Here is a 13,030-nt window from a genome sequence, read left to right on the forward strand (position 1 = left end):
ATAATATATATATATATATATATATATATATATATATATATATATATATATATATATATATATATATATATATATATATATATATAAAATGGAATATAAAACTCCTATGTAAAACTTTGATATCTTTCTATTGGGTTTTTATGAAAGAGATCTGTCGATATATAAGAAAGTAGTATGAGTTTGAAGTAACCTCAAAATAACATTGTTTCAATGGGGCTGAGTCACACCCCTTAAAATGCCTACATTGTGGTCTCAGAAAATGTCTCTTAAGTGTTCACCAACCCCAATTAAAAATGATCAAGAGCTTAGAGGCTATGATTTTTTTTTTCATACCTAAATGATCGACTATTTTCGGTGATTCGTTGGAAAGGATTTGAGATCAGGAAGTGTGGTTGCTCAAGTTAATGGAACGGTTAGGGATCTGGTCCATATAAGAAGTCCCTTCTGGTTTGAACTCAAAAGATTATACATTTGGGAATGATGATAGCATAAGCACACCTTCGGGTTTTTATTTGTCAGGAAAAATGATTCGGCCTTTTCTTCTATTGTTGAATAATTGCAAAAGGTTGAAATTTATGCCAGTTCAGAAATGGATGAAACTTCTAGGGTCCAAGACTTTCTTACAGTAGTTCATTCTGATGGAACGCCTAAAGATGACGGTTTTCCTATTTCACCTCAAATCTAGATTGGAACATAATAGTCGATCCAGACACAATCTTAATTCCAGTGAAGAACAAATTTCAACTGTTGAGATGGTGGGATGGGTGAACGCAGTTATCCCATGGAGTTTCCTTGGAAATAAAAATTCAGACCCTTTTTTTTGTCTGCATATGATGCACAGAAAGGATTTGGAGCAACTCTAGATCTTTTATATCTGTCAGGGAAGTACATGTATATGACAAAGGATTCAACTCTTTATATCAATAACCAATGTTTTAGAGCAATATTCAAAGCTCTTCTAGACCAGGAAATAGGGAAGAACTATATCTGGAACCAAAAGGGGACAAGGTCTAATACCAGATATACTATTGACTTGGAAAAATTGGACAAGCATAAACCTTCTCCCTTATTTTATTCCAAGAAAATCCAACATCTTAGCAGATCAGTTAATAAGGAAACTTTAGATTCTTCCAAACAAATGTTGTCTACATCTGTCAGTATATCTTGAAATTTGGAAATAACGAAGTCGATCGAATGTAGACACGTTTCCAACCTCACTAAACAAAAAATATAGAAGTATTTTGCTCACCAGTTCCGGAACCCACATTCCTTTGCAAGAAAGATGCGCTGTTACAAGACTGATCAAATTTAGATCTTTAATCATTTCCACTGTTTGCGATGATACAACAGATAATAAACTAGCTCAAAAATTCTACAACAGAAGGATGACTGGTAACTCACTCAGTCTGTGGTCTCTTTTTATGTGTCAGAGAAGGTTGTTGGGTGAAACAATCTTCTCGGACAACCAGTTACAGAGGAGATTCATTCAAACGCCCCCACCTACTACATTCAACAAATGAAGAGTATCCACCGCATTGTCATAAACAAAATCCTTTTGCGGCCCTCTGAATTGTCTATCATATGTTTGAGAAGACAGTCTACTAACAATCTGTAGCTAAGACAGTATAAGTTATTGATTGGTACACTTCTGGAAATGCATTACTGATTAGAACTAATTTGGATATTGTTAATTTTTACATTTTTTTTTTTTTTTTTATGAAACGAAATGTTCAATTTCAGCTATTTTTGTAATCATGCAACTGTGATTAGATCAATCTATTTCAGGTATTATACCAGGTGTGTTTGGGGGTTTTAGTATGGAAAGAATAAAGCGTCGAGTGAAGTGACTACATAAGTGTTATGATGAATCCCTGAGCGGTTGCACTTTTCATTAGTGAGCATAAAAATTAATATTTCATCTTTTAAAGTATTTTACTTAACTAGATGGCCTCTCATATTGATTTTAATTAAAGTAAAAGGTTTGTATTTATGAAGCAAAATATATCTTTAAATTTTGTACTTACTGCGTAATGCCAATGCTGAACGGAATCCCTTCATACAAATATTACATCTAAATTCATTTTCAATTTTGCTTCTACATTCAGCTTTCCTGAAAGAATTCATGCCACTTATCAAACCTGGATCAGCTGATATCATCAGATGAACAGATTGAACCTAGAAAAGGAAGTACAATTAGATGAAAAAATAAAATACAGGTTAGAACTTCATTATTTTGCTCCCTTTGCTCTCATTCCCATTTCCAAGAACAATTTATTTATTTTGTTAAAACTCTTGTCTCATCTAACGGGATTAGCAAATGTGTATGAAATTAACGGTTGCAAAACATGGAAAAGATATTATCAATAAATACTGAATATTTGATACACATTTTCCAAGATATTTTCCTTATTTTACAAAGGTATAACATCAACACAACGGGAGCATCATTGGACACTTTAAATGATTAAAAACAGATTTCCTTGAAAAACCTACACAATAGTTACCATAAAATTTTTAAAAAAATCACATTTAAACACACTAAGAATCCAAGTTTTAAACAATCTGGAGACAATCCGAAGTCGACAGTGAAAAAACAAAGAATCTGTGGCTTGACAAGCCATCAGTGATTGCCATTATCCATTAGTTTGATTTTCATTACCTTATTAGAAGTATTTCTGTTGAACGGAAATAAAAAAAGGAAAAATTCATAGATATCCTACCACCAGATGACCCATTTACTGAGCCCGCAAACGTGTAAACGACACACATCTTGGAACTGGAAATTTGTCAAGGTTGCTCGATAGTAATTCAGTTCTCACCATTGTTTAATGTTAGTACGCCACAAAGAGGCAGCATCAAAAAATGTACAGTGTAGTTAAAACAACTAGTGATATATAAAAGAGTAAACGCACAGTGAAACAAACTCACAAATTTATATATATATATATATATATATATATATATATATATATATATATATATATATATATATATATATATATACATATATATATATGTATATATATATATATATATATATATATATATATATATATATATATATTATATATATATATACACAAACACACACACAGACACACACACACACACATATATATATATATATATATATATATATATATATATATATATATATATATATATATACATATATAATATATATATATATATATATATATATATATATATATATATATATATATATATATATATATATGTATGTATATATATACATATACATATATATATATATATATATATATATATATATATATATATATATATATATATAAAATGAATATATCCACAATAGCATTTAATATCGAATTAGTAAAGTCATCCATACAGGTAATGTTTCGGCTCGGGCATAGATTCGAATCGTTGCCCAGCCAAATGCAAATTACCATAAATGAATTTCTAATGGATATACCTTCACAAAGGTAGAATTTGGTATTAAATCCCATTGTAGTTGATATCTAAATTGATTACAATCCCGAGTGTCAGTGATATAGAGCCATATATTTATCTATCTATCTATCTATCTATCTATCTATCTATAATATATATATATATATATATATATATATATATATATATATATATATATATATATTTATATATATATATATATATATATATATATATATATATATATATATATATATATATATATATATATATATATATATATTTGTGTGTGAGTGTGTGTATGTGTGTATTTGTAGGTATATCTGTGTCTATATATGTAAAATATATACTGTATATATATATATATATATATATATATATATATATATATATATATATATATATATATATATATATGATAAATTTTTGCACATTTAGACGTGTTTTTTTCATATTTAAATAAGCCATATATTATTACAACATTAAAGTCTGGATTCTCTTTTAACTAACTCGGGATCAAAGCCCCAGGCGAAATCACACAAAGATAAGTGCTTGCGACCGGCCGGGAATCGAATTCTGGTCCGGCAAACTTGTAGACACAGTGACTAAACCACTTGGCCACGAAGAAAGATAAAAGTCAATGACAATTCTGCTGTACTTATACCTGTCGAATTCAGGTGTTTTGTACTTAGAATTGAAATTAACCCATCTTCACTATCGTAGCTAATTGGTAGTTTGTTACTTGGCATTCGATTAATGATAAATTTTTGCACATTTAGATGTGTTATTTTTCATATTCAATTAAGCCATATATTTTTGCTACATTAATGTCTATATTCTCTTAACGATCTCGGGATCAAAGCCCCAGGCGAAATCACACAAAGACAAGAGCTTGGGTTCGATTCCCGGCCGGTCACAAGCTCTTGTCTTTGTGTGATTTCGCCTGGGGCTTTGACCACGAGGTCGTTAAGAGAATCCAAAAATTAATGTAGCAAAAGTATATGGTGTACGTGTTGATAACTTCCTTAACCTTAATTGGTGGGGCAAGGATACAACTTAAAACGTAGGTTCTCAATGTCTATTAGAGTAAATACAAAAGATACGTGGGACACGAGGAAAGATAACTTATCAGCTAAGGGGACGAAGACGAACAGACTGCATCATGGGAACACAACAGATAAGTGTTGCCAATGCTGACTCAATGTTGCCATATCATATCAACAACATTACAGGAATTAATCTAATGATATACAACATCTGAAATAATGGTTGAAAGTACATAATACAGTTAATAATACGTATAATAATGGTAATCATGATAATGCAGTAAATGATACATACAATAATAATAATCATGACAATACTAGTACATGTGAAATGTGTCTTTTCATGTACCTACACCTCCCTCCCCCTCACGCTCGTAGTGCATTCTCGAGCGGACTCCTTTTTTATGAGTCTTTGGGAATGACGTGGATTCACAGGAGGAATGGTGACTAAGGACTTTCTTTCTTGGTCCTGGCAAGGGGCCACTGGGACAGGGAGAGAGGGGTCACGAATAGTGGGTGGCAATGGACGAAGAAATCGGCGATTACGCCACCACACACGACCACTAGGGAGACAAATTTGATAGTCTCTTGACTTTCCATGGCCCATGACAATGCCAACTTTGTCCAAACGATGAGAGGTCGGGTCTTGAATCCGAACTTGCTGTCCGACGCTCAACTTGGGCAGGGAGTGGGCATGCTGGTCATAATGGGTCTTTACCTGCTCGTAGCGGGCGGCAGCACGGTGGTCACAGTCGTCAGTCTTGACCTGCCACTCCTTGGAGAATGCATTTGGATGGGCAGGAATACATGACCTCAGAGGACGGCCATACAGGATTTGGGCAGGGGAGCATCCTGTAAAGTTAGGGGTATTCCTGAGTTCCAGCAATCCACGGTCAAAATCTTCATTATCGATGTTGCCAGACGGGGCTGTTTTCAGTATGAGGTGCTTAATTGACTTCACAGCAGCTTCGGCATGACCATTCAATTGTGGGTAGTGGGGTGAGGTTACCATGTGTCGAACTCCCCATCTCTTCATGAAATCCTTGAACTCTGCGCTGGTGAATTGTGGCCCTCCATCTGTCCTAAGGCGAAGAGGAACACCAACTTCACGGAAGTAGCGGCAGAAGATCCTGATGGTATTAGATGCAGTAGTATCACCTTTGCAGGGGGCGACAACAGGCCATCCTGATAAGTGATCGACGACAACTAGGAAAGACTTCCCTGCAACAACAAAGAAGTCAGCTGAAACTGACTCAAAGGGTCTTGTTGGATTGTCATCATTCAGTAGAGGTTCCTGCTGCTGAGATGGCTGCAATGTCTGACATGCCTCACAAGCTCCGACTGTATTATCGATGTCAGAATCGATACCGGGCCAGAAAACAGACTGCCTTGCTCTGCGCTTGGTTGCTTCCACACCCCTGTGGCTGTCATGCAAGTGGGACAAGGTGCGGCGACGAAGGGCGACAGGAACTACAACTCTTGCTCCATACAGGACGAGGTCACCATCGGCGTAGAGATCTGCACGTAGTTTCCAATATGGGAGTAAAGAATTGTGCAAGTCATATCTGTTGCGAGGGAATCCTGATGTGACACAATTGAGTAGACGCGTATACGAAGGATCTGTTCTCGCTGCGTCACGAAGATCCTGAAGTATCCGGTCGGCATCCTGAGCTGAAGATTCGTCTGAAAGAGTAACGGTGTTCATGGCTATAACAGTCCGAAGATGAGCGGCAGAAGAAGCACCTGAGATTTCGTCCTCCTGTGTGGGGTGGCTGACTGGGGCTCGAGACAATGCGTCTGGAACACAGAGCATCTTCCCAGCACGCCACACAGCTGTAAAGATGTAGGGCGAGATCTTCTCCTTGAGGCGCTGGAGACGAGAGTTCTCGATGGCATCCAGTGTATAACTGTTCAGAATAGGGATGAGGGGTCGGTGATCCGTCATCAGAGTAAAGTGCTGTAGGCCAGCTAGGTATAGCCTACACTTTGACATTGCCCAGACAACGGCTAGCATCTCGAGCTCAATGGTAGCGTAGCGTGTCTCTGCATCGGCGAGAAAACGAGAACCACACTGAACTAGACGCAGGTGTCCATTACCATGGTCCTGCAGGAGAGCATATCCAATGCCATCGAGGCGTGAAGCGTCTGTCTGAAGAACGACGGGTAGGTCTGGGTCAAAGAGGGCGAGAACTGGTGGACTAGTGAGGGCTAACTTGACACGTTGAAAGGCTTCATCATGGTCAGAAGTCCAGACAAATGTTCTCTTGAGACTCATCAGGGGGCGTAGAGGATGGGCTGCAACGGAGATGTCAGGCGTAAACTCTGCTAACTGGTTGACCAATCCCATGAACGATCTGAGGTCCGTCAGGTTAGCAGGGGTCGGAAAATTCTTGATCGCACTGACTTTCTGGTGGTCAGCTGAGATGCCGTCTCCTGAGAGCGTGTATCCGCAGAAGTTCACAGATGGGGCAGCGACCACAAATTTGTCCTTGTTGAGTGTGATCCCGAACTTCCGGCACCTGGTGAGCACTTTGTGGATACGATGAAGGTGGGTAACATAGTCTTCGTCGTAGAGAAGGAGGTCGTCTATCACCTTAACACAGTTTTGGACACCTTGAAGGGCCATATCACCTCGCAGGCAGAAGGCATCTCCAGTAGCTGTGAAGCCCATCGGTCCTCTGCAATGTATGAACCGACCATATGGCGTAATAAAGGTGGTTAAGTGACGATCCTCTTCAGCCAGTTCCATCTGCCAGTACCCGTAAAGAGCATCAGCTGTGGTGAAGAAACGAGACTTCCGGTCCACACTACGAATAGCCGTGTAAGGTGTGGGCGAAGGGTGGGCTGGACGAGAAACTTGGCTGTTCAGCTTTGTTAGATCGACGGTGATACGTACGCCGGTTCCATTCTTGGCGACGACGACAAGAGGGTGGCACCAAACTGAAGGGTCATCACCAGCTGGTTTGATTATCCCTTGGGCCACCATAGAATCAAGCTCTTCTTTGACTTGGTCCTTGAAAGCAAATGGAATCTGTCTTGGGGTGTGGATGGCGAAAGGCACTGCACCATCCTTTAGGTGGATTCTCATGGGAGGACCAGCCATGGGCTTGAGAGGAGCTGTCTGCAAATCTTCTTTTGAGACCAACACATCTTTAACCCTGGATAGGTACGGTCCTCGGACACCCCTTTAAGGGTATACTCGGACGCGAACGACCCCGACGCCAAAAAAAATTCTTGAAAAATCAGTTTTTGCAGTAACCTCCTTTTTTCTTTTGCCAAAAAAAACTTCAATGAATGCTTAAAACAACTGTAAAGATAAATACTACTCATCTGCAGAAAAACTATTTATTATAAATATTTTAAAAAATTAAGTAGAAAAAAAAAAAGACCTGACATAAAAATTCATAAAAAAAAAGTTTATACATATATACACAAATCCTTTTAGGAATTGATTCTTGAATGTTTAGGACACATCTTGATGTATTTTGGATGAAGTCAGACCCATGGAGGTGAAGATCCTAAATGAGAAAAAAAGGGTAACTTTTTTTGGCCAAAAAAAATTGTCCAAATTTCATGAATTTTTTTGGGTACCCAAATGAAATAGGAAGTGGCTAATTTTTTTAGGGAATAAACATATGTTATCCTAAAATAGAAATATGTAAAAAAATCTTCATTATTTTGTAAATTACATTTATATCAGGGGCCATATCTAAAGGTAATTTTTTGAGTACTTGGAAATTTCGTAAAAAAATACATATATTTAATATATAATATGATATTTATGCAGGTAAAAATATACCAAAATATCACAAATTCTATAGGGAACAAGAATATATATAGATAGGGCAGCTTACGCTTCGGATATGTCCACAAAATGGCCGCTAACCACACTGACTCAGACTCCCTAATCTGCCACTTGAAATGTAGGAAGGGTATGTCAATTTCAAGGTGTTATTTACTAATCTAATTATTATTGGATATGCATAAAAATTGTATGGTGGGTTGCTGGATAATTGTCGATTATTTTACGACTATAAAATTAAAATTCTGACCCAAAAAAATTTTTTTGAAGGGAAATAAAATCGAAAAAAAAAAATGTAAAACAATATTTTAGCTAAAAAAATTTGATGATATTCAATCAAAAAAAAAGTAAACAAAATTTTCCGACAAATAAACATCTAGAGGAATCATTACTCTGTGATAGTTCCTTAGTACGTAGTAATTTTGAAAGAATTGGGAAAAAACGAAAAAATGGCAATCACCGGAAAATCGAACACATACCTATATATACGCCATATCTGGCTAAAAAAAAGATAGGCATGGGTAGCCAGATCATCTAGAAACACTTTCCAACACTATAAAAATATAAGTTTTGCGACACTACTTGCCAATTCCTTACGGTAACATGACTAAGCAAAAAAATGCAAAACAAATAAAAAGGGGCACTCGTGGAAAAATGGCCATTCTAATATACGGGATTTCAGAAAAAAAAAATTTCAGCCACGTGCTAGGCAAACCATCAAGGCATATTTTCCGACAAATAAACATATAAATGAAATATTACTCTGTGATAGTTCCTTAGTACGTAGTAATTTTGAAAGAAATGGGAAAAAACGAAAAAATGGCAATCACAGGAAAATCGAACACATACTTATATATACGCCATATCTGGCTAAAAAAAAAATAGGCATGGGTAGCCAGATCATCTAGAAACACTTTCCAACACTATAAAAATATAAGTTTTGCGACACTACTTGCCAATTCCTTACGGTAACATGACTAAGCAAAAAAATGCAAAACAAATAAAAAGGGGCACTCGCGGAAAAATGCCCAACATTCTAATATACGGCATCTCAGATAAAAAAAAAAGACATGCACGTGTTAGCCCAACCATCAAGGCACACTTTCTAACACATAAACATGAAAAAAAATCAATAATATACGGCAATTCCTTACTACGTAGTAAATTTTTACAAATATTGAAAAAAAAACAGAAATTGGCAACCGCAGTTAAATACCCAATATACCAATAACTACGTCGTATCTGACAAAAACAAAATCACGCATGGGTAGCCAGATCATCTAGACACACTTTCCAACATTAAAAAAGCAAAAGTTTTACGACACTATTTCGCAATATCTTACGGAAAAATGACTTGGCAAAAAAATTTAAAAAAATTAAAAAGGGACACTCGCGGTAAAATGCCCGACATTCTAATATACGACATCTCAGATAAAAAAAAAGACATGCACGTGTTAGCCCAACCATCAAGGCACACTTTCTAACACATAAACATGAAAAAAAAATGAATAATATACGGCAATTCCTTACTACGTAGTAATTTTTACAAATATTGAAAAAAAAAACAGAAATTGGTAACCGCAGTTAAATACCCAATATACCAATAACTACGTCGTATCTGACAAAAACAAAGTCATGCATGGGTAGCCAGATCATCTAGACACACTTTCCAACACTAAACAAGCAAAAGTTTTACGACACTATTTGGCAATATCTTACGGAAAAATGACTTGGCAAAAAAATGAAAAAGGGGCACTCGCGGTAAAATGGTCCTCGTGGTGATGAACGACATTTTAACTAAAAAAAAAAACATGCACATGGTAACCAAACAATCCACCAAGACTTTCCACAACTGATAACCTATACAAGTTGCACCATTCTACGACAATTTCATAATACGTAATAACTTTGATAATTATGCAAACTACCTCAGAAGGGTAAACTCGGACGCGAACGACCCCGACGCGTCTCAGAAATCGGGGAAGGAGTACAGCTACAGCAATGCACATCTGGACACTACTAGAGCGTGTAGGGGAGACACCTCCTGCAGGTCGATCACCCACAAATTCAGTCACAGGGGTGAGTCACGTGAGAAAAACCTGTTTTTTTTTGACGCTCGGGGTCGCAAACGACCCACCGTACCTATCCAGGGTTAAATTCCTGAAGAAAGTATTCCTTGGCTGCTGAGGGTGATGTAGTTGCTGAGATGGGCAGCTCCTTGCATCTATTAACATGTTTGACTTCTAAAATGGGTTTGGGGAAGTCGGAAGATATTATGGACAATTCCTGGCAATGGCCATAGGATAAAAGTGGAACTTCCACATTTTCGTGAACCTGAATCCTGGCAAGACATGATCGCTTGCCTAAGGTAAGGGTAGCTTGCAATATACCCAGAGCAGGTGACATCGGAGATCCATCCGTCGTGAACGTCACATTTGGTGGAGGTGGTTGCAAGCAGCTCCTGAATATACCCATGGTGTCTAGGTGTTGCTGTCCGATAACGGTGACGTCAGCACCTGTGTCAGGTAACATCTTGATGCGAGAGTTAACATCACCAGATGACAAGAGGACCCAGATAGGTTTGGGCATCTTGGAGATGGTGGAAGGTGATCCTAAGCGACGACAGCTGGTCCGTGAATCTTGTTGTTTGTTGGAGACTGCAGAGGCACCACTGTTGCTTGAAGATCTGTCACGATGACCATTTTTCTTGTTATCCATGCAGCATTTATCGAAGTGTCCAATACGGTGACAATGACGGCACTGGACTTTGCTGGCAGGACACTTCAACGTCCTGGACCAATGGCCAACACGGTCACAGTTTTTGCAGGTACTGTTGGCAGCAGGGCATTTATCAGGTTCGTGCTGACGGGCACAATACTGGCATAAAACGGCAGGCTTAGAGGACTTCGGCGAAGGTGGAGGCTTCCCGCTTGATTTCTTGCTTCTCCTGTAGGCTGAAACGGCACACAACTGGCTGGGTGGGCCACGTATGGCAGAAGTTGCAGTTTTAGCTGCCTCATATGATCGACAGGTTGTGACGAAATCTTGAAGAGGAGAGTTGGCATCCAAGGCAATCAACTTCTGAACCAACTCTGCATCTCGAATGCCCATCAAGATAATCATTTTCAGTTGGGTCTCACATGCAGCGGCATTACCTGGGCACAGATCAACTTCTTCTGCGATGCGTCGAAGTCTCACGTAGAAATCAGCAAAAGATTCTCCTTCCATTTGCTTACAGCTAAGCAACTCTCTTCGGCGAAGGACTTCATTCCTTAGTTCCTTTATATGCAACTGTAGAGCATCCAGGACTTTGTCTACAGACTTACCTGTAGAGGGAGAAATCTGCAGTGTGTGTTCTAAAACACGCTGTGTTTCAAGGGTTAAACACATCCTCATCTGGATCATTTGTTTTTCACGTGGAAGCTTAGAAAGATCCACCATAACAGCATAGTCATCCCACTGGCGTCTCCATTCCCTGAACATTTGGAATGTTGCATCTGCCTTCAGTGGGGGTGGCGTTTGGGCTGTTGCCTTCTGTGGAGGTGGAAGAGCGGGTTGATTGGAGTTAGAATTCACCCCTGTGCCAGGCGTATGGTTGCCTGGATGAGAATGGATGATCGGGGCAAGAGTTTGAATGAGAGCTGTAAATCTTGCATTTTCTTCTTCTCTTCTAAGATCATCCTCTCTTAGGCAAATTGCTTCTTGTTCCCTTCTTCTTTCTTCTTCACGTTGTCTTTCTTGTCTTCTTGCTTCGTCTTCCCTTCTTCTTCTTTCATCCTCATACAAGCGAGATTCCTCTAAAAAACGAATTAAAGCGAGGAAATCAGTCCCGGTAGCTTGAGAGGCAGACGGGGGGTAGTAGTGGGGACTCAAGAGTGGTGGGGTGGGAGAGGCAGCGCTCTCCAACACTCCCCCAACACTGTTGGCGTGGGCGGCATCGACGCTGTGGGCACCCACATCGCTGAATGGTCCCTCTTCTGTGGGCTCTTCTAACTGTTCAGCAAGTATATCTTTCGAGGCCATTATTACTTGCGATGTGCGGTGGGTAAAAATACAGTTCCAACAAAGTTATAAAAAACAACACGAACTGTTTTAAAACACTAGTAATAAGAAATGTTTAATACAAGCGTGTGCGCATGTGCATGAACACGTCCCCCAGCGACTCCGAGTTGAGGGGAGCAGCTACTCTGCCTCAGGCAGTCACCCCGTGACTATGAATGAGATTGGATGTGGTCACGCATGCTCCGACAGAGTCCCAACAGACTATTTGCTTGCTTCTTGAAATAGCACAGCAAAAACACTGGGTTTAAAAAAGAGAGCACTATAAAAGCACAATGCACTGCACAACACTTCACTGTTAACTTGCATCACTACACTGCACATGAAATATGAGTAAATCGAATTACAACGAATTCACATTTGAACTGAGAGTCCATTAATGGCGTCGGCTGGTTCCCGCTGTCCACGTCTTGAAGAAAGTTCTCCTAATACGACACTGTAAGTTCACTGCGCCCTGTACGTGTTGATAACTTCCTTAACCTTAATTGGTGGGGCAAGGATACAACTTAAAAAGTAGGTTCTCAACGTCTATTAGAGTAAATACAAAAGATATGTGGGACACAAGGAAAAATAACTTATCAGCTAAGGGGACGAAGACGAACAGACTGCATCATGGGAACACAACAGATAAGTGTTGCCAATACTGACTCAATGTTGCCATATCATATCAATAACATTACAGGAATTAATCTAA

The 13,030-nt window shown here is 38.6% G+C and overlaps 1 protein-coding gene across 2 annotated transcripts in view; it reads right to left on the reverse strand.

Annotated features, from left to right (window-relative positions):
- Window positions 1–13,030, reverse strand: part of LOC137645733 (zinc finger protein ZFP2-like) — a 480,606-nt gene that overhangs the window by 296,447 nt on the left and 171,129 nt on the right. For both annotated transcript variants that reach the window (XM_068378620.1, XM_068378621.1), the window contains exon 5: window positions 2,025–2,175. In XM_068378620.1, the coding sequence (XP_068234721.1) occupies window positions 2,025–2,175 (151 nt within the window). The remainder of the gene's footprint in view (window positions 1–2,024; window positions 2,176–13,030) is intronic.

Source organism: Palaemon carinicauda, chromosome 8 (assembly GCF_036898095.1).
Source record: "Palaemon carinicauda isolate YSFRI2023 chromosome 8, ASM3689809v2, whole genome shotgun sequence".
Lineage (NCBI taxonomy): Eukaryota > Metazoa > Arthropoda > Malacostraca > Decapoda > Palaemonidae > Palaemon > Palaemon carinicauda.